General features: G+C 41.1%; 2 protein-coding genes across 2 annotated transcripts in view; one reads left to right on the forward strand and one right to left on the reverse strand.

Annotated features, from left to right (window-relative positions):
• Positions 1–89: 89 nt before the first annotated feature.
• On the forward strand, positions 90–20,290 carry stambpl1 (STAM binding protein-like 1). Its single transcript, XM_088323889.1, has 12 exons — positions 90–357; positions 557–660; positions 5,005–5,222; positions 7,446–7,521; positions 9,404–9,499; positions 10,325–10,486; positions 11,762–11,861; positions 12,979–13,103; positions 15,728–15,865; positions 19,153–19,265; positions 19,962–20,061; positions 20,123–20,290. Exons 2-12 carry the CDS (start codon positions 631–633, stop codon positions 20,177–20,179), a joined length of 1,215 nt encoding a protein of 404 aa, XP_088180015.1. The 5' UTR covers positions 90–357; positions 557–630; the 3' UTR covers positions 20,180–20,290.
• A 2,432-nt stretch (positions 20,291–22,722) lies between these two features.
• lmtkb (lemur tail kinase 1 b) overlaps positions 22,723–25,115 on the reverse strand; it is a 48,541-nt gene continuing 46,148 nt past the window's right edge. The window contains exon 14 of the mRNA XM_088323364.1: positions 22,723–23,414. Coding sequence (XP_088179490.1) covers positions 23,386–23,414 — 29 coding nt within the window. The 3' untranslated portion in view covers positions 22,723–23,385. The remainder of the gene's footprint in view (positions 23,415–25,115) is intronic.

Here is a 25,115-nt window from a genome sequence, read left to right on the forward strand (position 1 = left end):
TGATAGGAGGCCACCCTCGCTCACTCCAAAGAGCCGGCTAAGAGAATCGTTTCGTTCGTGAAGTTCACATCTCTAAAGAGTGGGCGCTCTGTATGCTTAGACGATCTGCGCTTACATCAATCGTTTTCTCGTTGCGCGTTAGCTTACAACGGCTACATTGTTTTCCCTTTTCGGCCTCGTTCCCGTTTGTGGTTACCCTAACTCGGTCCGGTTTTATGGTTATCTTAAGTCGCGATCGTTTTATGGTCATCTTAACTCGTTTTTTTGCTTATCCTAACTCGCTCTGGTTTCGCTTGACTCGTCAGGTGCACGCGCAGCAGTCGCGCGGGGACGCGCTTAGCAGGTGCAATTCAAAAGGTAGACAGCATCTTTAGCTCTTTGTTTTCTTTTTCTTTTATTCTTCTATTTTCCCTAGTTCGATTTTCACCTCGTTGATTTCTTGGAGTTGAGGAGGCAACATTCGTGTTTCCATTTGGACTATTTTGCCCCGTATTACGTCACATGCATGCCGAGGCGCTGCAGGGGATGATGGGAAATTGCGCTTGTTTCCTTGCAGAAAAACATCATGAAAAAGCGCCTGAATGACTGAAACCTGCCAGACAAGCTGAGCCTGCCGTGGAAACACGCACCATGGAGCAAAACTTTACTCTAAACTCTCTGGTAAATCATTTCAATCTTCATCACTACACTCTTCATCATTGCCATCTTCCCGGGGCCACTTTATTCTTTCCATGGGCATCATTAGAAAATCATCAGAATCATTCTAATGACCTGCCCACCTGAGCCGATTTCTCCCTTTATGAAGCTATAATAAACTTATAAACACAAATAATAATAATTATAATTGGTGTGAACAAGTTTATTTTATTCACCATTTAAACAGCTCAGACAATTATTTCAGCAGCTTTCTCAGTTCTTTCCCCACATACTGTACTGTAAAATTTGCACTATAAGACGCACCTAATTAGAAGCCACACCCAGTACTTTTTTAAAGGAAAAAATATTTTGTACTTACATAAGCGGCACCTGACTATAAGCCGCACATGCCCACAGTGAAACGTAAGATATTTACAAAGAAAGACGGTACACAGAAAGAGCTTTAATAATATCCAGTACCTTAACCCCTTGACATTCCAAGGAGGACTTCTATACAATGTCACTAGTCACTGAAATAAGTCATGATACATAGCATTGGAAAGCTTAAATCCTTGGGATTTGAGATATGATGACTATTTCCAAATATACTCATCACAGAAACATCACAATCAGTCTGAAACAAGATACCGGAAAGGTATAAAGGCGGCGTAACTCACTGTTACGTCCCCTGGCCGTCTTTAACTTCTTTAAATGTCTGCAAAAAATGGCTTTGTTACATCAAGAATGTCATGGTTGACATGGCGCCCAATTAGCCCCCCCCGTGTGGCACCAGCTGCGGCTCGTTGACAGATTGGCTTTCCGTCTATTTGAGCTCACTGCTCTTACTCTTCCTTTGTCAGTCCGTCAACGAACCTTTGCCCTGCAAGACGTGGGTTTTGACTCGGTCCTGTTTCCTGTTGGTATTGTTCCCGTTTATTTTTTCCTGTTTAATATCGGTTCCCAGTTTCGTTCCCGTCTAGTTTGTCCTGTTTAATTTCGATATCCTCCTTTGATATCAATCCTGTCTGTCCCATTGTTTAATATCGGTTTCCAGTTTCATTCCCGTCTAGTTTGTCCTGTTTTCGATATCCTGTTTTGATATCAATCCTGTCTGTCCCGTCCTGTCCGGTATCGATACCATCTGTCCGATATCTGCTCGGGCAATTGGTATTGATTTCGTCGTCCCAAGGCTTCCTGTCATTCTACGCCAGACTGCTGCCTAAGGTGCATGACTCCCCATTTCCCGTAAAATAAAAAGATTGTGTGAGAAACGTCACGGATTTGGGTCCTGATCCTGTTCCGGTTCATGACAAAGAACAATCCATTGACTCCAACCGTGTAAAATATATTTACTCCAAAACACACGACAATGCCGACAGATAAATAAAAATCCTGCTTTGTACTATGTTGCCTCTTGTAATCACGTTTGTTTTGCCACATTTTTTCAGTTTACAACTAAACAGACTCGTAAAGTTCTTCCTAATATGGTAGTTAGCCCTCCCCTTTCTGATTTATGATGAGGGTTTGTTGATGCTAGTTTTATTCATGCACAAAGAGCGAAGTTACATTAAATTTGCGTCTTTCTCGACACATATATTCCACCTATCTCACTCTTACCTGTACTGCTCTGGCGCCCCTGGTGGCGGTTAGAAAAAAATGCATATATTAGCCGCATCGTTACATAAGCTGCAGGGTTGAAAGCTTGGGAAAAAAGTCTCGGCTTAAAGTCGGAATATTACAGTACAGTAAATCTAGTGTTGCTTATTATACGAAGTAAAATCTGCTAGTGTATGGCGAGAACATTAGCAATCTACGATGACATTGCTGTCTGCTACCAGTGACCTAGACCATCTGAATTAGAACCAAATGAACAAAATGAGATCAATTAAAAAGGTTTATTTATTTACTTATTTCAATTTGCTTAAAAATGGTTATACAGCATTTGTAATGATCAAAAAACGTATAAAATACGGGGGAAATGTATAGGCTGACACGTATGCAAATTACACCTAGCATTGTAATTTCCTGCATTTGAAAACAATTAACAATGCGCTGCTCCTTCTTTTTATTCATCATTTTAGCTTCTGGTTGGGGCGAGCAAAGGGATTTGGCCCTGTCTTATGCCTGGCAGGCAGTATGCAGCAGCAGGACAGGTAGAAAGAGTATCTGAAAGTGTGCCTGACAGTAACACACCCATGCATACACTGAGTGTTTGCTGAGAGATGGGCAGTGTGATCAACATATAGTTACAGTTACACACCATGACGTTTGTGATCATATTTATACTTATATATCTGTCAAGAACAGAGAGAGGAGGAGGAACCAGACGTTTCTCACACAAGCTTTTTCTTTTTACGGGAAATGGGGCAGTCATGCACGTTAAACTAAAACGCCAGTGATTCGGCGATCGTTGGGCTGAAGACGTAAGGCAGCAGTCTGGCTTAAAACGACAGGAAGCCAGAGGCCGACGAGATCGATATTAATTGCACGAGCAGATATCGGACAGATGGGGTCGATACCTGACAGAACGGGACAGACAGGATTGATATCAGGCACTGGAGACTGGAGTCCAAAAACAAGCAGGACGAGACAGACGGAGACAATACCACACACAGGAGACTGGAGAACGATATCACACAGGACGAGATAGAAGGGGACGAAACCCTGTACTGGAGATTTTAGCAAGGTAACAGACAGGGCGAGACAGATGAAATCGATACCAGACACTGGAGACTGGAGTCCGAAAACAAGCACGACAAGATAGACGGGAACGATACCAGACAGGATACATAAGCAGGAAACCAGACAGAGTCAAAACACACGCCTTGCGGGTGCAGAGGTTCGTTGACAGACTGACAAAGGGGGAGTGAGAGCACTGAGCTTAAATAGGCCAATTGGGCACCATGGACAACCGTGACAATCCCTCAAAGTTATTTTGATTTAGAGGTAAGATTGGGCCAAAAAAAAGCACCCGAGCCCGACGCAGGCCCGAGGGGTATTAAACCCGACCCGGACCGAGCCCGACTAATTAACTGGATTTGCTGGCCCGGCCCGAAAGGGGCCCGAAATTACATATTTTATTTATAAGGAGGGGTGATTTATGATAACAAATTAAACTCTGCCTTTTGTTACAACATCTAGGCCTAAGTTAAATAAAACTGTATAAACATTTACATCTTTTATATTTCTGTGTCTGCACTGCAGATGTTACATTAAGCGACAATCTGTCATTGACGGGTTTTTTTTTTTGAGGTAGCGAAAACATTTAAGGGCGTCCGTCATTTTGACGACTTGATCATTGGGCCATAATCCACAGCAGCAGTAGTAGTACGTCCTTAAGATTTTAGCGCAGCACTTTCATTGAGGGGGTGTTGACGTGTTGTGCCCTTTTCCGACTCCTATGCAAATTCCCCCCCCCCCCCTGATCGTATTCTATATAAAACGCTTATTAAAACAATAAAGCGAGCTAATTATAATAATTGGGAGATCCTAGTCTATATAACGCGTTTATTTAAACAATAAAGCGTGATTTTATTCTGCAAATTGCGTTTTTTAACGCGGATGAAAATGTCACCAACGTCAATGTACGCTTCCGACAATTTGAAATTGCTCCACACTTCACTCTTACCAGAGTGCGTTTTCCTCGTCAGTTCTCCTCTCTTGAGTTTATCCTTAACTTCTTGTTGGTCCGACTCCATATCGGGGATACCAGGCCAAAATCACGCGAATTTGCGGAGGGGAAGATTATTAAGAGGACAGCATTCACGTCACGTCACGTGCACAGAGCAGAGCATGCTCTGGCTCCGTTAAAAGCAATTACAGCTCCTTCTCCGTTTTATCCAAATTATTTATTTTATAACAAGTATTCCTTGGTCTAGTATCCATACATAGTTTGAGTATATATTTTTAATGAACATATATTCATAATTATTAATTAATTTAAAAAAAAAAAAAAAAAAGCAGGACCGAACCCGACCCGACCCGACCGTATGACTGACATTTCAGGCCCGACCCGGCCCGAAATTGCCTCGGGTTCGGGTTCGGGCTCGGGCCATAAATCTTAGGTCTATTTTGATTCACTTCGCAATTTTATATATATTTGAAAATATTATTATAGTTCTTACACAGTGACCCCAGTGAGGATAAGCGGTGTGAAGAAGGAATGATTGAAGGAATTACAATTTTTTATAATACAAGTTTATGAGACTCTGGCGGGACTAATTTAAACCGGGCGGCCTGCCAGAAACTATATGGTATGGGAAAGACGGATACACCAATAATCCATAGATTTTTTTCTCTGTGTGTTTCTTCTCCTTTGTCTGATGTGCTTTAAAAATATATACTTTGTCGCTCTTGTGTTGCCCGCAGAAGAAATTGTGCCGCGAAGCCGACTACCGAGACGCGTCGCTGAGCGCTGCCGAGCGCGTGCGGGCCTTGTCCAAGATGGCCGCCAGCGTGGACATCAACCACGGCGTGGAGCCCCGTTGCTACTTCCGCGCCGGCCTGGAGATGGAACGCGTGGCCGACGTCTATTTGCGGCGTGGCAGCCTGGAGAACGCTTTTGTGCTCTACACACGCTTCATCACGTGAGTAGAGCTTCAACCGCGTTAGAGGTAAGATCGGACTTAAAAAATCCAAAGCGGGTATTGAAGCCTGACTCAGCCAGAGCCCAACAAATTCACTTGAATTGAAGGGACCAATCCCAAAGCAAACCTGAATTTTCATATTTTATCTGTGAGGACTTTTTATTTTAATTTTTGCTGAGGAGGAGGAGGGCTTCCCTCTCGCTGACTTTTTTAAAATGATCCAGGTTTAACTCCGCTGAGTGCTCAACCAAGCGCGAAAGGGGGACGGAATCAATCGCGCACATGAATCCACCACAAAGAAAAATAAACTAAGAACAATGAGGGAAGACTAATTCAAAGAAAGTCAGCGAGAGAGAAGCCCTGCCCAAACCTGAGCTAATAAGTCGACCAGACCCAAATTTCAGGTCGGACTCAAGTCAGGTTCATGCTCGGGCTTAAGATCTAACCTCCAGTCCACGTTGTCAAAAAAGTCCTTAACTCTTTCAGTTCCATAACGTTTAAATACGTTTTCAGAATCATTGTCTCGCAGTGCTAAAACATAAAAATATGTTTGTGTTGTTTTTTTAGAAAGCTATTATAAACGGTTTGACGCAGCTCATCAGAAAGTAGCAAGCCTCTGGGAATGTATTCAGTATATAAAATCATCATAAGATGACAGGAGTGGCTTTAATTTAATTTAATTTATTTTTCGACAGATCAATTATTGTACTAATATATATCGTAAGCAACGGTTTAAATATGGTAGCTAATACTGTTGTTTTATTTCCATATCCTTATAGTTCGATGCGCCTTATGTGGTATATAAAAATATATGACAGAAGACTAATTTTTAGGAGTTCGCCTTATAATGCGGAAAAACTATACTGGCAAAGTTTGCAAAGCAGACCGTATATCATGGCGCAGGGTTTCTACGGTTGCTTAAAATCCTTGACAATGCTTGAATTTTAATGTTGTGTTTTCAAGGTTTGGAAAGTTCTTTAATTTTAGATGTAAATGCTTGAAATTGTTGCAGTGTTTCTCAGGTTAGATGTTCAAATATGGGTTTTAAACTTGTTTTATAGTTTCGAAATAGGATTAGGGCTAAAGTTAGAAATTAAGGTTCAGAGTCCTTATTAGGGTATTAAACTGAATTTAGGGTCTCAAATAGGGTTGGGGCTTGTTTGATAGCTAGAGTTAGGTGTAAGTATAGGGTTAGGAACTAGAGTTTGTGGTCCATATTAGGGTTCAAAACCGAATGTAGGGTTTCAAAATACGTTACGATTAGAAACAGGGTTAGGTCTAGCGTTAGGTCTTGTGCTAGGGTTAAGAGCTAGGGTTTAGGCTGTAAGTTAGGGTTTTAAATTGATTTTAGGGTTCTGAAATAAGGTTGGGGATAGAGTTATGGGTTTGAAACAAAAGTATAGGCTTCTGTTATTTTGATCTGCACTGGATTTCTTCTTTTAATGATACTGGAAAATTGGCCTTGAGAGGACTTAAAAAGTGCTTGAATTTGCCCATAAAGTGGTCTACAAACAGTAGACAGTAGACACAATCACACAGGAGCATTTAAAGAGATGTCGGACGGTTGAACGAAACGGAGTCTGACTCGCCTCAGTAAGACTCAAGTAACATTCAAGCCAATAGGGTATCGATGCATTGTACATTTATTTACTGTAGATTTTGCAATAAAAGAGCTCGAGCGTCATGCCAGACTATGCCTGACAAATATATTTGAAATTAAATGCATACAGTTAAAAACGACAAACATCAGTTGTAAATGTGTTCGATTTCAAAAGTACGTTTTTTTGTTACAAACTTTGCAGTTGACCACTGAATGAACCGTATTTATTCATGTATATCGCAGACTCCTGTAGAATTCTCACCCCTAATTTCTAAATTAAGATTGGTATGAAACTTTTAGTTTTTCTCAGCTCAAACTCATAAACGTAACAAACGTTGTTGAATAATTGCAACTTTAATTCATTGACAGCGTAAACCATGAACACAATACCAACAGAAAATTTACAATGTATTTATTTAATATACTTTAAAGTCCAGTTCATCATCAGATGCACCATTAGCTTTTTCCCTCGTGCTTTTTTGCACCTTTAAATCTTTCAGTTTGACTTTCTGTTTCCTCTATTCTTAAACATTCTTTTCGGGTACTGTGAGTAAAAAAAGTGTGACATTGAGATACGCCTTTTTTATGTCATCTCTATCATTGTCATTTCTTGTGCATTGTAGGTTGTTTGTGGAGAAGCTTCCGACCCACAAGGACTATCAGGAGTGTCGTGTTCCAGAAAAGCTCGTCATTATGAAGGTAGGCAGAGGTGTGTCACCTACTAGACCAGGCAGGGTTTCGTACAGGTGCTGTAAATCCTTGAAATTTTTGAAAATGCTTGAATTTAAATGTTGTGTTTTCAACGTCAGAAAAATTCTGGAATTTTGGGTGACATCCTTGAAAATGCTTGAAACTGTGGCAATTGCCATGTTTCATGGCAGTCTGACTCAATACACTACGTTTTTAAATGAAGTCACCAAGGCTATTGTGTTCTTGCAGACGTGCACAAAACGTCACCCCTCTCCGCCGTAAAAGTGATGATAGGACTTGTCATCTTTTTAGAGAGAATAAAGCTCAAAGCGTTCACTGTCTCTACTCTCACACACTGCTTCTCTACCTTCTCGCCATGCGGGGCCGCCAACACACTTCAATTGCTGGATACAGGAAGAAACACTAGCGAGTGTGGACAAAGATCTGATCTAAGCCACTCCTGCCATTTGATGGCGGCTTTTTTTCATATTAAAATAATTCCCAAAGGCTTGATACTCACTGATAAGCTGCACCAAACCCTTTATACTAGTTTAAAAAAACAAAAACAAAAAACAAATGTACCGTACTTTCCGCACTATAAGGCGCACCGTGTTATAAGGCGCACCTTCAATGAATGATATATTTTAAAACTTTTTCCATACATAAGGCGCACCGCATTATAAGGTGCTATAAGTACATGCTGGTTTAAGATCAGGTAATTGTGCAATTTTGTAATTGTAATCCTGTGCAGTCCTTCGAGACATTTTTGTGATTAAGGGCCATATAAATAAATGTGACTTGACTTGACATGGCTACAATAGAGGATGTAGTTACGTTATGCAACCATTAGATGGTGCCGCGCTAAAGGGAATGTCAACAAAACACTCAGATAGGTCAGTCAAACTTTATTAATAGATAAAAAACAAGCTTTCCACAACTCCATTAGCTCCCAAAATGAATAAACAGCTGTTTTATTATTTTCTCTGAGGTCAAGCATTTTCGTGACCCATCTTTAACATCTTTGCACAACAGCAAGGCAAAACATTTTACTTTTCCTCCATTTAGTCAACACGCAAAAAAAACGTCTAATACTGTTATGGTAAATTAAACGTTAGTGCAATCGCAATATAGTGACACTCGTAATGTGCAAAAACAATAACAAGTGCAAAACAATAACAATAAAGCAATAACATAATAACTGTTAAATATAAAACGTAAACAGCTCATCCTCATGCTTCTTCCACTTCCGCAACATCGATTCATTAATGTTAAGCTGTCTTGCTGCTGCTCTATTTCCGTGTTCTACTGCGTGACTGATTGCCTTGAGTTTAAACTCTGCGTTATAAGCGTGTCTCTTAATAGGAGCCATTTCAGGGTCTTTATACAAACGCACAAATAAAAGAGAAGCGTTGTCTAATGTTTCCCAGTATGCACAGGGCACTTCTTCTACGCGAAAAATTGAGTCGGTGGCTGCTTCTCTTAGTTGCAAGGTCTCGCAACTCAATATTGATCCATGTATAAGGTGCACCGGATTATAAGGCGCATAGTCAGCTTTAAAAAAAAAAAAGATTTTAGGTGCGCCTTATAGTGCGGAAAATACGGTACTTAAGTTTTGGCATTCGGACAATGCTTCTGTAAATGTACTGTATTTATACGTTATGGCACTGAATTAGTTAATTTTTAATATGTTTGTTTTTTTCAATCTTATTTTGTGTTGAAAATAACGATATTTGAGACCATACATTTTTTTTATCCGAGCTTTTCTTGTGAAATATGTGATGCAGCCCAGCCTCATCCAGACTCTGTGTCAAGAGTCTCCAGTTAAATTGAGTTTGAGACCCCTGGACTAGATGTACAGTTCCCTCTGATTGGCAGCTTGATATCTGTGCAGAAACTCCAGAAAGTCGCGTTTTCCCGGAAAGACGAGCTGCGCAGACGGCTAGAGGAAAAGTACGAGAAGGAACGTGCCCACATCTTTCAAGTGCAGGTGCGAGTACTCCTTTCTTTTGGAGCGCATCCCGTAAATTATGTTCAAATGGCTTGTTAGGGACAGAACATGGAAAACCCTATATTCTCCTACCATTGAATTTAATTGTAAGTCATAATTTTTGATTGTTTGGAAACCTGATGTGTAAAATGCTCAAAACGCGTTTTGAGAATTTTGTAAACTAGAGTCAAATGTGTTTGCATTGTTTTTCATTTGATCTTTTGCCATCGTGACAACAGATTTACTGGGGTGTGTTCAGGAACATGTTTACATTTTACTTGCAGCCTGTTGCTCTCTGCCGAGTGAGCTTTCTATCATGTGCTTATGTAAATGTGTGGTGTTGCAATAATCACAGGCCAGTTAACCATACAAATGACACCTGGCATAGTCCTTTTCTGTAATTGAAAAAAGAAATCTGCACGATGCTGCACTTCGGTTTTTCCTCTGTTTTTTTTGGCTTCCGGTAGGGGAGAGCACATAGATTTGGCCCTCTTTCCTGCCTGGCAGGTAGGATGCAGCAGCAGGTCAGGTAGGGACAGATGTCAGTCAGCTACACACTCAGGCATAAACTCTGAGGCCACGGGCGGTAGGTGAGAGAGAGAAGGGCTGCGATATCTCAATAGAGAAGCAGCGCTTTGAGGAAATCGGTGGAGGAGAGAAGTATGGATCCCAGGACTATAGTATGAATCAGATTATTGACTTGCTTGGTATCAATATTTGGATCAATCCGCCCACCACTAGTCTGCGGACGACACCGACTGTAGAATTTGAGTTCAGATTTTGTGGTATTTAAAGAAAAGCTTTGTCCTTTTGTCATTTTGCAAGGCATCAGCCGGGCAAGGCTTGTCGGACTCCCTGGAGGCAGAGCGTCAACGCGTGGCGGCCATTCGCCGTTCGCAGCTGGAAGCTGAACAGTTTTCTTACTTCGAAGAGCAGCTCAAGTGCCAGGAAGCGGCCGGCCAACGGCCAGCGGCAGCGGAGCCACAGGTAGCCCGGCATAGCTCAAAGCACCATGAGGGGGGAGGAAGTGTTACCGTATTTCCCAGATTATAAGGTGCCCTAATTGGCCAGAAATTTAAAATAAGGATAGGGCAGATACTGATTATTAGTATTAAGAGGAGGCCAATAACCGATATTTGGAACCGTTGTTCATTTGGTGTAAAAGCTTAAAGATTGGTGTAAGAATTTTTCTATAATGAAAAAAAAAACTCCAAAGAAATTTTTTATAAATTCAATTAAAACTCAATAGCTCTCTAAAACCTTTTACTGTAAACACACTTGAATTTAAACACAACTAACACGACTAACCTTTCACATAAACCACAAACAAACAGTGCAAGAAATGAAATTAGGCTAAGCAGTCTCTTGTATAAAGGTACTTGAAAACTTAAATAGCTCCCTAATTTTTATTAGAATAAATCAATAAAAATCTCAATACAACCAACAAGACTTAACTTAACCTAAAACAAAAACTGCATCGAAATTTCAACAGAGTTTGTCATTAAAAAATTGGGGGCACCCCTGTTTTAGAGCAAGATTGACAGACCAATGTTATGGTAACAGCTAATCACTCAGCCTTCCACTTGAGCTTGGTTGTTATGCTCTCTTTCTCAATCACAAACACACATGCTTGACTGACTAATTCATGTTATGATAAGACCTAATATATATCTACGTGTGAACGTACATTTCTGAAACAAGTTAACTACACTTTTTAAGCTATCTTTCAATCACACTCACGCTTTTCCACTACGGAATTTATAAAAACTCAATATTATCAGTGGTCTTGATACAAAGGCATGTCGGGACTCAGGAGTTAGCAGAGGTGCTGCTAATTACTCAGCTCTAACGTCATTTTTTTCTGCTTAAGTGGCTCTGCCCCTGGTTGCAATCCAATCAGAAGGTACGTGTGGGTACCGTCTAAAACAGAGGGTGAGACAGTGGCTCGGCTGCATCTAAGGCTAAATACCCAGCCTGTCGAATAAATACTGATACTGATATCCGGCAAATTCCGAAATATCTGTACCGATAATCGGCCTGCCGGGTAATCGGTCTTGCTTGAAATCTTTAAAAATGCTTAACATTTAATGATATGTTTTCAAAGTTTGAAAAGTCCCTGAATTTTGTGTGAATTGCTTGTAAATGATTGAAATTGTGGCCACGTTTCTTGGCTGCCTGACTCCATACGCCACACATCAACTGAGGAAAAATTAAACAAGTCTGCTTAAAAATGACGTCAACACGCCTGTTCTTTCTCGGCAGACGATGTGGAAAGAGCGCCTATTTCCAGGAGAAGTGCCAAATGACAACGCTACGCCTCCTCTTGTCGGCCAATCTGCTGTCACCTTTCAAGCCATGCTGAGTAAGTTGCTGATATCCGATTATTTAGGCTCAAATGCAGCCGAGCCTCTCTCTCCCTCTCTTCCTGCCCTGTGTCTTGGACGCTCTCCACCCCACACCTTCTGATTGAATAAGCAACCGGGGGCGAAGCCACTGAAGCAGGAAGAATAACGTTAGAGCTGCAGCTCTGCTAACTCCTGAGTCCCGACATGTCTGTGAATACAGATCGCTGATAATGCTAGTGGTAGAAAAGCAGCTGTGTGATTAAGAGTTAGCGTAAAAACTCTAGTTAACTTGTTTTAGGGACGCACGTTCAGGTTGAGACTGATATATTAGCTCTTATCATTACACTAGTTCGTCAATCAAGCATGTGTGTTTGTGATTGAGAGAGAGAGCATAAAAAGCATTCTAAAATGATTAGTTGTTACCATAACATTAGTTTGTCAATCAGGTGTCCACACTTATCAATTCACAAACTCTGTTGAAATTTCGATTAACTTTTCGGTTTAAGTTCTTTCAAGTCATGTTAGTTGTATTGACATTTTAATTTATGTATTGTAAAAAAATAAATAATCCGGGAGCTTTTTAATAAGTTCGTGTGTACCCTTATACGAGTCTCCGCCAAGCCTAATTGTATTTCCTGCACTGTTGTTTTTTGGTTTGAGTGAAAGATTAGTTATGTTTGTTGTGTTGAAGTTCCAATTTATTTATTGTAAAAGGTTTCAGACAAATGTTTAAGTTTTAATTGAATTTATAACAAATAGTTTTTTTTTGCAATATTAAACCGTATTACACCAATTTATAAGCTTTTACAGCAAATGACCATCCTCTCCAAATATCGGCCTCTTAATATTAAAAATCAGTATCGGCCCTGTAAATCTCATATCAGTCCATCCTTATTTCAAATTTCTGGCCAGCTTAGGGCTTTTAGATTCACCTGATAATACTTCCTCCTCCCTCATGGTGCTTTGAGCTAAGCTAGGCTACCTGTGGCTCTGCTGCTGCTGGCGGTGGGCTGGCCGCTTCCTGGCATTTTAGCTGCTCTTCAAAGTAAGAAAACGTAACACCAATAATCGGTATCGGACCTGACTAATCCACCATATTTGGTGCAAATCTTGAGTGTTTGTCATGCTTGGCAGGTTTTGGGGTGGCACATCTGCGCCGGACGCTTCTGCCTCGGACACTGACGACTCGCTTCCTGAGGTTGGCTGACAGCAATTCAGCACGCGGAGTGGAGACCTGCGGCGTGCTGTGCGGCCAACTGGTGAGTGGTGCCAGGAGTGGTGTCGGTATTGCTGCAGGACCTGACCAGATATATACCAGGGTTCCCGCCAATCCTTGAAAAGTCTTAAAAGGCATTGAATTCATTATTCTAAAAATAAGGCCTTAATTGGCATTCAAATGTCTCTAATCTGTCGAAACCAAAAGTTTATTGAGATGTAGAAAAATCAGCGCCAGCTATCCGATGCTCGCTGGACGAGGGAAGCAAGCCGCTCACGAGATCGGAGTGTGTTACAAATGCGGAAGTGGATCTTCTGGAGCGGGAGATCGTAGCGTAATTAGACGGAAAAATAGGTCGATAGCAGGGACAGGAGAGCAAAACATGGTTGAGATAAAAAAAACAAGTCGTAAGCCGGTACGGGAGATCAAAACGTGGTCGGGGTCAAAAAACAGGTCCTCCAGCGACGACAAACGGGAAAATCAGGAACAGACGGGTGGAAATCGGGTGAAAATAGCGGGACCGACAGGAGTCAGAGTCAAAGTGCTTGCCTTGTTGAAACAGAAATTCGCTGACCGACTGACAACAGGCGAGTGAAAGGACCGAGCTTAAGTAGGACGGAGAACCAATCAGGTAGCCAGCAGCAGCTGGCACAGGTGCATGTAATCAGTAATCATGACACAATCCAAATTTCCAAAGTTTTAAAAATCTATACCCAAAGATTTTGTAAAATGTATCACTTGTCCACATCCAGGGAGTACAAAGATTTTTTATTCCAAGCATGTTTTTTTTTATGATTCTACACTCAAAATTGGCAATGAATATGGCAGTGTTACGTTTTTCGAAAAAAAGTACCTTGGACCAAAAAGTCATTTTTCATCCATCATGACAAAAAGGCTTCATGAATGTAGCATAAAGGTTCTTTAGAATTAGTAGTTATCTGCCAGTTTTGACTGAGGATCCATGAAGTCCTGTAAGCATAATTTCTATTTTTTTTTTCCATGTTTAAAACTTTGGAGGGTGCTATCTCAGATGGAATTTTTTTAACTGGATCAAATAAAATAAAAGAAAACAAACTTTTGTTTGAAAATTTATCTTATTCATTTGGTGTTTTTTTTTTAATCTATTTATTTTCTCAATTTTGTTTTTTTTTGTCAACTTGTTCTTAAATCTGATTTCAAAAGGCATTTAAAAAAGTCTTTAAAAGTCTTCGAATTTAACTTCCTTAAGCTGTTGGAATCCTGTGTACAGAAGACTAGATACGTCAGCCTGCTGTAGCGGCATGCCAATTAGCGTGCCGACGTGGTGGCCATATTAGTCAGGTCAACGTCTCCTGTTAAGGCAATAAAAATAAATCATAACTTGCTCATTTTACAACTGATTTTCATCACCTAACATTTTGTCAACGTCAAGACTGGCGGCTGCCTCGGAAAATTAATTAAAAAATGTTTTTTTAAAATCACAAACACACAATTTATTAAAACAATTTATGAACAATGATACAAGTTACAAACGACTGCATTGAAATTTTAACACTTTATATGAAACACTTGAAAAAAACTGTTAACATTTCCTAATCAGTGTTAAGAGGATATTTTTGTCACGACCAGAACGGAATCACGACCTAATTGCGTAATGTTTACCACCAGCTTTATTGAAAGAAAGAGGAAGGGTTGCGCCCACGATCCGGTGTTCGCTGGACACGGGAAGCAAGACGCTCTCACACTCAGATTATGATCCGAATACCGAAGAGGATCTTCCATTGCGAGCGATGGCGGTGTCAGGGACGGAAAAACAGGTCGGTAGCCGGGACAGGGAGAGAAAAACATGGTCGGGATCGGAAACGAGTCGTAAGCCAGGACGGGAGAATAGACGTAGTCGGGATCAAAAATGGGTCGTAGCCGGATACAAATGGGAGCAATAACGGGACAAGCGGGAGTCAAGGTCAAAAAAAGGCTTACCTTGTATCAACAGAGGTTCGCAGACGGACTGACAACAGGAGAGTGACAGGACTGGGTTAAAACAGGGACAGGGAGCCAATCAGAGCCCGTAGCGGTTGGCGCCAAATGAGCGGGCACAGGCGATTCACATCGGTAATCAGGACAAATTTAGCACTTGAATAACTTTTTTTAACAAAGTTTTAGTTTTATTCTGCAAATTAAGGTTAAATACTGTAAATAGCCAGTCCTGGCTTAAAAAATCCTATATATATATATAAAAGTATTTTAAAATGAAAAAACACGAAGTTAAAGAAAGTTGGGATGTCTACTTAAGTGACCATATACAGTACAGGCACTTGCCACATAAAGGGTTAAAATTATAAAACATTTCTCGAAACCCTTAAAGAGGACTCATCTCATCTCATTATCTGCACCGCTTATCCTCAGTAGGGTCGCAGCTTAAAGTGTACTGTTTTACAATATTTTTTCTTGTACTTCCACTTAGTAAATCTACAGCCTTATTTTTAAACACATTGAAGCAATGTAAGCCACCAAGAGGGACTGGAGTTACTGAATCCCTCAACAAGATTTAATCATGAAAAAAGTACACGTTTTTACCTAGAAAAGGTTAGTCCAGCTTTTTGGAACAGCGTTGAGTGTATCCCTAGTGCGTCCTATCTAATCTTCTATAGAAAGCTGTGGACCTGACCTTTTCTGTCTGTTTTCCAGCAAGGTGAGGACCTGGCCGTGACACATGTGGTGGTCCCCAAGCAGTCGACCGGGCCGGACTTCTGCGCCATGGAAAACGTAGAGGAACTGTTCAGCTTCCAGGACCAAAACCAGCTGCTCACACTGGGATGGATTCATGTATGAAGCTTGAAAGCTGTCCATTTTGCCTGACTGGCTTTTGACCTGTGTGTGTGTGCCATCAAACGATGTTTTCTTGAATGAATGAATGAATGAAACTTTATATCGAACATGATAAAAACTAAACAAGAAGTCCAAAAAGACAAGACAAAAGTTAGGTTAACGTATACGTCCGACGAGGAATAGGAAGAAGCATATGCTTATTTAATCTTACACCCAGACTTCCTTAATAATTGTGTCTTACAGCTAAATCTCTCGTGTATTTACAAGTAACAAACACCTCATAACTATATATATATATCATACCTGTCAACCTACACGGTTCCATGCCCTTACAAACTAGTATTTTCCCTTACAAAATACAAAAAAATCTTACACCATATTTTTTTTTCAAACGTTTTTATTTATGTAGTTTAACATGTTATATTGTACATGTGTTTTGTTATAGCATTCTGTACATATTCTTAATAATAAAATAAAAAAAATAAAAATAAAATCTGGAACAATTGCTATCAGCGTAACTAAAATATTCATTAATAATACTATACATTTAAATTTGTAGATAAAGATATTTTTGGGGAAGAAAAAAAACAGTTGGCATTTCTATTTTGTAAACCAAATCACAATATCAACCATTGATGCTTGTATTTTAAATTGCAAATAGACTATTTAACAGGGACAGAAAATACAAACCTTTGCAGCCTTGTGACTGGGAAACATGTTTTTCACAAGCCTTGTGAAGTGATCTGCAACTGTTTGAGGTATGTTGTGCTCTGCGATAAAATGGCAAAACATCACTTCTGCAACTGTTGTGGAGTCTTCTGGTGTAGTGCCTAATTTCGACCCGCCTGCAAAATCCTCCCCCGCTCGCGTGAAGCGCATTCTGCTGCGCTTCCGACAATAGCTTTATTGTTTTAATAAACTTGTTGTATGGAATACGATCGCTATTGTCAGAAGCGCAGCAGAATGCACGTTCACGCGAGGGGGGGGGGGTGATTTTGCAGGGCAGTCGAAATAAGGCACTACAGGGGCTGACGCATAAGCACAGTACCATCAAACGCTCGCTTCATTTGCAACGAAAAAAAACGATACAGAGATAGAGGTTACCGTGGCAAACTCGTTTGACTTGATTGATTTGCCGTTTCGTGATAGTCTGTGTATACCGGATGGTACCCATAATTGACAAATTTGCATTTTTCCGTACAGATTTTCTTGTACGTCTTACACGTCTCAAAATGCATAATAAACGTACTTTGTACGGCAAAAACGCACAGGTTGACAGGTATGGTAAGGGCATAGAGCTGTGGATGCACAGTCACATCACTATTTTCACCATCATGATTATCATCAGCATAATATAAAAATATTTTTTATTATCCATCCATCCATTATCTGCAGCGCTTATCCTCAGTAGGGTCGCAGAGGTGCTGGAGCCTATTCTAGCTTTCTTCGAGGAGTGGGCAGGGTACACCCTGAACTGGTTGCCAGCCAGTTGCAGGGCACACAGAGACAGACAACTCACTTGCTCATTCACACCTAGGGAAAATTTGGACTGGCCTATTAACCTGAGCTGCATGTTTTTGGAACGTGGGAGGAAACCGGAGTGCCTGGAGTGAACCCACGCAAGCATGGGGAAAACATGCAAACTCCACACAGAAAGGTTCAATCTCATGACCTCAGAACTGCGCTGCACACGCGGTAACCACTGCCCTGTATCTATTATAATAAAAGTAATTTTCATGGGTATTCATTGTGAAAACTAATTGTTTGTGGTGTGTGTGGTCCATCATACAAGTATCTTTGGACCTGCGGCTATAGAGGGTACCCCCCCAGGCAGAATAACCACCCATCGCTATGTATCCTGTTCTGTGCATGCAAAAGACAAGGCATGGAAGCTTGAGCTTATCTATCTATCTATCTATCTATCTATCTATCTATATGTCTGTCTGTCTGTCTACCTTGGTCATATCCCTCAAGAGGGGTGACCGACAGCAAGACAAACACATACAATAACAAAGAAAATAGAAAAGGGAAGAAAATAGCAAAAAACACACAAAAACATTTTTGGACCATGGCCAGCCCAAATACCCAAACACCCACAAGTTAGGCACCTCTGCACCTAAGTTGGTCATGCTTTCGTCCCTCCAGAAGAAACGGGACACAAGAAAGCGGCCATGTCACTCGGGTCAGGGTGACACAACACATCCTTCTGTTCAACAGCAGGGCCCAGCAGCTTTCACTGGTTTACCCCTGCCGCATCATACGGGTGCCCTGCCCATCCCTTAGAACGTGTCCAAACATCCCACTATCCTTTTACAACACCTCTCCACTCATTCCTATCACCAACAAGAGCTCTAGCTTCCACTAGATTTAGACCTCTTTCCTGCAGTGCACTCATAACACCATCCATCCACGTCAATCGCAGCCTTCCTCTTGGTCTCCTTCCATTGACTTCTGCTCTTTTTGCTTTATTATTGTATTTTTCTCAGCACAGGGATACTGCTGGAAATGTGAATTTCCCTGTGGGGATGAATATAGTATCTATCTATCTATCTATCTATAGATCCTCTTCAACATTCGCTCCTCACCCATCCTCTCCATGTGTCCGAACCAGCCGAGTACTCTCTTATCCACACATTGCTCAGTTCCACTACTATTCCAGTTCTGTCTCTCACACTTTCATTTCTCAATCGATCCAATCTTGTCACTCCTAACATACTCCTCAAACACTTCATCTCAAAAATATTTAATTTCCTTCTCAAATCTGCGTTCAGTCTCCAAGTCTGCACCCTACAACACGGTTGTCACAATCACACTCTCATACAGTCCCCTCTTAACATCCATACTCATACTCTTTATGCTCATCACTCTCCTTTGAGCACCCAAAACCTTGCTTCCTTGATTCACTCTGTGCAATACCTCGCACTCCATTCCACCAACTGCAGCCACATCACAACCCAAGTACCTAAAGCTTTCAACTACTTCCAGCACCTGTCCCTGCAACCTTATTTCTAACGCCATGCCCACTCCATCACGTAAACACTTCATTACCTTACTCTTCCCAACATTCACACATAGCTTACACCTATCACACTCTCTTCCAAACTCCATTACCAACCTCCTCAATGTTTCCTCAGAATCAGCCACAAGCGCTGTGTCATCTGCAAATAACCACTGACTTACCTGTCACACCATTCCACTGTTATCCATCATCTCTGCACCTCTGCCAAATACTCTTGCAATCACCTCTCTCACCTCTGTATTTACATGAAGGTGTATGTGTGCAGACTCACCCCACACAATCAGCGTTCCTATCCAGCGTTGACCTCCATACACAAGCAGCCTACCAGCTAATGTTGGCCGAGGCCATCGCCATTGTTTGCGCCCCCAAACACGACTGGTGAGTACGAGGTCACTCATTAGCGGTGCAAAACAGAAAAACAGTAATTAGTCACTGTTACTAGTTAGTTGATCAGTTACCCCCTGATTTCAGGATTTCATTTTATATTTGCAAATACTGCTTAGACTTAATTATATGGTCGGGAGAATATCAGTCGGGAGAAATTAAATGTTCTCAAACTCTGCTTGAGACAGCACTTTAGTAACTCATCCATCCATTATCTGCATCGCTTATCTTCAGTAGGGTCGCAGGGGTGGTGGAGCATGGGGAGCACATGCAAACTCCACACAAGGGGACTGTGGTAGCTGAAATTAAACACTGGACCGCTTTTTCATTTCTCTTTGTTCGTTAGTTTCAGCCCTGAAGTGTTGTATTGCTGTCAGATTGTGGGTAGTATTTGATTTCATAAGCGAAGGAGGAACGGCCATTTTAATTTGTTTGCTGCCTCTAAATCGTAGCAGAGTAATGCACCATGTTATAACAGTTGAGTTACAACATTTTAGTAACGCAGTACACAGTACAGTACTTGGTACTGTGGATGATAATTGTGTTTTGCGTTATTCCCAACACTTCTTAAATCGATGCCTTTTCTCTCGGCAACAAAAGGGTTTTATGGCCTGATCTGGCCTGCGGGCCATTTGTTTGACACCCTGCTTGAGTAGTCCCTTTGTAATATGTTGTGTGTTTGTGTGGCAGTGTGGGCGTGTTCCAATTGACGCCCGAGGGCATGTCGGAAGTGTCGGCGTGCCGCCTGAGAGGGTTCCATCCGCACTCCAGGGAGCTGCCACTCTTTACGGTAGTAACATTTGCACCCGGATCATGTGTCCCGGTTGTTCGAGCTCGGTGTTTTCCTGCAGGTTTGCTCGCACGTGCACACAACTGATGCCGAAATCGCTGTCTTGGACCTCAGGTGAAAGGCAGGCGCAGTGACAGACTGACGATGGCATGGGATCAGAAAATTGCAGCTGAAAATTGTTTTTTTTGTGTCCAGAGATTTACTTTGCTAATAAAGGCCTTTGAATTTTTGAGCTGCATTCTGATCTGATTTTATTCTGGTGGTGTTATAATTTTTTTGCTAATTGAATTGAAGGTGCAGATTTTGTGAGTACTGTATGAGGTTCCAGCACAACAACGCCACCCAGAGGGCGCAATGAAACGGATTGACTGATTGGGCTCCCCTGGGCTCATTGAAACTTTAGGATCTATAGGCAACGTTCAATGTCATGCCTGCCTGCACTGCGCTCAGGAAAGCCCTCATTACTTTGAGGCTTTTTAGATAGATAGATAGATAGATAGATAGATAGATAGATAGATAGATACTTTATTCATCCCCGAAGGGAAATTCACATTTCCAGCAGCATCCCTGAGCTGAGAACAGTACAATAATAAAGCCAAAAGAATACAATATACAAATACCCAGTGTGACGTGCAAATGCCCACTGTAGCGTGTTATATAGAGTAACTAAATAGTGCTACACAGAATACATATTGCAGTAAGATTCGGTAATATCCAATGTAGGTGGTGTGGTTTAATGTGGGCCTTGACTCTGCCGGGTAACACTTTGTATATATTCCAGCCCTGCCTTATTATGGACTGTGTTTGTGTTACCAGTATTTCCATTCCCTTCCTCTACCGAGCGCCATTTGTTACTTCTTTGTCCCCATTATAGACTGACAAATCTGAAACATGTGTGCATTTGGACCCTGTCTACGCAATATAACAGTGAAGTCCTAGCACGCCAATGCCCGCCAGATAAAGCGCACCTGATGCTCATTTACACGGTTGCATTTAAAGGGAAAGTGTGTATTATTTGACCACAAGATTTCACTGTATGGTGTAGTGCAGGGTTCTCCAACCTTTTCAGAAAGTGGGCCAGATTTGCTAAGATGAAATTGTACAATGGCTGACTATTTACCCTGGCATTCTTGGAACAGTCTTGAATAAATTCACCCTGCGTGAGAGGTTTGTGGTGTTTGGCGATCAGCGTCTCGTCAGTCTTCTACATACGGTAAACATTTTGGACTGAATTAAGTTATGAAATTAGATTTCCTGATATTAATTTTTTTTCGATGTTTTTTTTACTGTCACCCTGTAGTTTTAATTTCATGCGCCCTATAGTCAGGTGCGCCTTATATATAAAATAAAGAACTCACCCCAACATTTTTTGAAGGGGACGCCTTATGATCAAGTGCAGCTTAAAGTCTGGAAAATATGGTACATATATCTATATCTCTAGATTCAGATGTCTATTGATATGGATCTTTATAGATCTCCATAGACCTATCATTATTTAAGCCCCAGTGTGTAATAGTTGACCTCTGAATGGTACTGGATGCTTTAATACAAACGTAAACCAGCGCCACATAGCACAGTGTAGAGGCAAGTTGCCAGACCGACATGGCGGCAGCCTTAAATAGGGATTCCACTATGTAAAAGAAATACAAATTTCTCAAACTAAGATTTTTTTTTATAAAAACTAACATTGGTATGATGTCACGGTTGCTCATTGCCCCCATTTGGCCCTGCCCGTTTGCGCCAGCTGCGGCTCATTGACTGATTGCCTTTTCTCCTATTTGAGCTCAGTGCTCTCACTCATCCTTTGTCAGTCCGTCAACAAACCTCTGCACCCGCAAGATCTGTGTTTTGACTCTACTTGTGTATCCTTTCTGGTATCAATCCCGTCAATAGCGCCCTGTTTGATATCTGATTCCGGTCTCCAGTGTTTAGTATCGATCCCGTCTGTCTCGTCCGTTCTGATATCGGACTCCAGTCTCCAGTGTCTGGTATTGATCCCGTCTGTCTCGCCCTGTCTGATACCTTGCTACAATCTCCAGTATCGGGTATCGTCCCCGGCTATCTTATCCTGTTTGATCCCGAACTACAGTCTCTAGTGTCTGGTATTGATCCCGTCTGTATCGTCCTGTCTGATATCTGTCTCCAGTCTTCTGTATCTGATATCAATCCTGTCCGGTATCGACCCCATCTGTCCGGTATCTGCTCGTGTAACTGGTATCGATCTCGTCGGCCTCTGGCTTCCTGTTGTTCCACGCCAGACTTCTTCCGCCCAGCGATCGCCGAATCACTGGCGTGCATGACTGCCCCATTCCCGTAAAATAAAGCTTGTGTAATTAATGTTACACACCTGGGTCCTCCTCCTGTTCTGGTTCTGACAGTATGATAGTTCAGGCGTTTGGCCTAGTATTCAAATCAATGTTTTTTTTTCTTTACTGAACGAATTTTCTTTTTTAACACTACGGAAGCACTAAATATTATACACAGTCCTTTCAAGCAATTGTGTAGTAAAATATTAAATAATATGTCAAGATATTTAGTGTGCATTTTTTTATTTCATGAGCGGAATTCAAATTAATACAGTAACTGTATGTATATATATATATATATATATATATATATATATATATATATATATATATATATATATATATATATATATATATGTTTATCTATTAATTTGATAAATTAACAAACCACTTATTAACTATATAATACATATTCGGGGTGGGTTAAGCGCACCAAATTATTCAAATGTCATGAAATTGAATACAAATAGATTCTATACAAAATAAACAAAAACAACAATTTTAATTCAAGAAAGACTACCAAAAGTCCCCTTGCTATTGCTAGATGGCAAAAAAGGTCAGCATCATGAAAAACAAATTGTCAATTGCATTTCCTGTATCAACAAAAATAAAATAAAAACAGATAACAAGGAATTTCAAACAACATAGAAGGCCCCCGAGCCAAGCTTTCCCACCTCTGAATCGGACTACAGTACTATTTATATAATCATTATGGTCAGCTTGTTCACGTTATTGTGCAGAAATTGCTCAGTTTCTTCCAAGTATTCACCGGAAGTTGGAATAATAAATATTAAAATAACCTCCAAATCCTTTTTCTTTAAACTATTGTTCCATCCACCCAGGAGACAAAGTTGTAGTCTGGCGTCATCATATGAAGCATCCCAGTTTTCAAACATGCAAGAGTTTCATTCCCCTCTGAAAGTCTTTCGCCATCTTGATAAAAAGAAACAAGTGACGATCCGAGGATTGGAGAAAATGCGGTGTTCTTCACTAGGTTTTTGTTTAAAATGTCGTTCCTTCAGTCCTTGTCTCCGTCCTCACTGCTTCCTAAAGAAAAAAACAGAATTGAATTGAGTTATCTTTATTTTCATTGTGTAACATTATATAGAACGAGATCAGACATGGCACTCCGGGGTAAACCATTTAATAAATACTTTGAAGAGACAAAATATAAAAGACTGTAGGATAAACTGGCAAAAAATACATGATTACAACTTAGTTCTTGGAAAACAGGCCTAAGTCCAAAATCAGCCTGCAGCTGGAACAAAATGCCCTCATCAAAAGGGATACAATTCCAAATTGGGCTTAGAAGGTTGTCCAAAAGCACAGCAATTAACCGCCATGGTAAAAAGTGGTGGATATATTCCTCTGTCGTGGTTATTGGTAATTCTTTCAACTCAACTGCCCATTCAACTGCCTTGCGCTCAAGTGCTACTTGCTGTCTGTCATGGCTCTGATTCAGTCGGCGAAGGCAATGTGATGTCACATGCGAAGGGTCAATTGTAAGTTATGTATGAGAGTATAGTAGTAGTATGTTATCCTCGTGTCCCGACGGATCACCACCTTATCGTGGTGGGGCACTTTGCGCGTCTCCATGACCCCTAGAGCTATGTCGGCGGGAATCTTGTACTCCTGGTAGGGTTACCCAAGCCGAACAGGTCGAAGGGTAGAGTCCAGACTAAGAGTGATCCCAAAAGCTGGTGGCGGCACGCTTTGAGGCGGTTTCCTACAGACCTGTATCCCGTTAGCCGCCTGCAGTTGTGGAAAGATGCCGGTCGTCTAGGGTCTCCCTTGCCACTGGAACCATCTTCTTTACAATCAAGATAGTGGCGTTGGGGAAAGCGCACCCCTTACGCCACTTTAAAAAACCCTCATTGCGCAGGTATCCTCTTTTACCAGAGTCTCCGACCACAATCCAGGATCGGACTGTTCAAACATCAGCAGACTCACAAATAAAAGAAGATGGTCATCATCGAATCGATGGACAACCCCAACAACAACAACAATGTTATCCTCTCATAATAAAGTGTCCCAGCAGCAAACATGCATTGTTTCATAAGCTTCCATATGAAAGATTCCTTAGTCTCGGAATTTGTGGAAAGGAATCACCTGGAAAAAGTTGTGATAAGTCGGGCTATTGCTACGTCTGCTTCGTGCATTCTCGACGGATTGGCAAAAGCTGGCAAAAGCAGACGTCATTGGATCAGTTTTTCCAAAAAAGCGAGCCAAAAAGGTAAATTCATATATTTATTATTTCCTTTATTCTTTGTTTTTACATTATGTTTTATGATTATTGTGCAGATTAGTGCATTTACCGTATTTTCCGCACTATAAGGCGCACCGGGTTATAGGGCGCACCCCGAAAAAATAGTTTTTGGTCCTATATCTTCCATAGATAAGGCGCACCGGATTATAAGGCGCTACAATGGGAACGTCGACAAAACAGTCAGATGATTGTTTCAACATGGCGGCGCATGGATGCATGCATGCTGCTAGATAGATAGATAGATAGATAGATAGATACTTTGTTCATCCCCGAAGGGAAATTCACATTTAGTTACTCTCCAGCTAATCTTCTATTTATTGCCGTTCTCTTGTCTTTTTTGCTTTCACTTTTGGACACATGTGTGGCCAAAAATACTTACAGTAGGGACGAACTTATTCGGTTGGGTGGGCGTCTAAATTTCGACTTTTCGGGCACTTTTTATACCGCCTATGATATACCGAGCGAACTTCAAAGAGATTTGG

Source organism: Urocampus carinirostris, chromosome 19 (genome assembly GCF_059441175.1).
Source record: "Urocampus carinirostris isolate Australia breed hairy pipefish chromosome 19, RoL_Ucar_1.0, whole genome shotgun sequence".
NCBI classification, from domain to species: Eukaryota; Metazoa; Chordata; class Actinopteri; order Syngnathiformes; family Syngnathidae; genus Urocampus; species Urocampus carinirostris.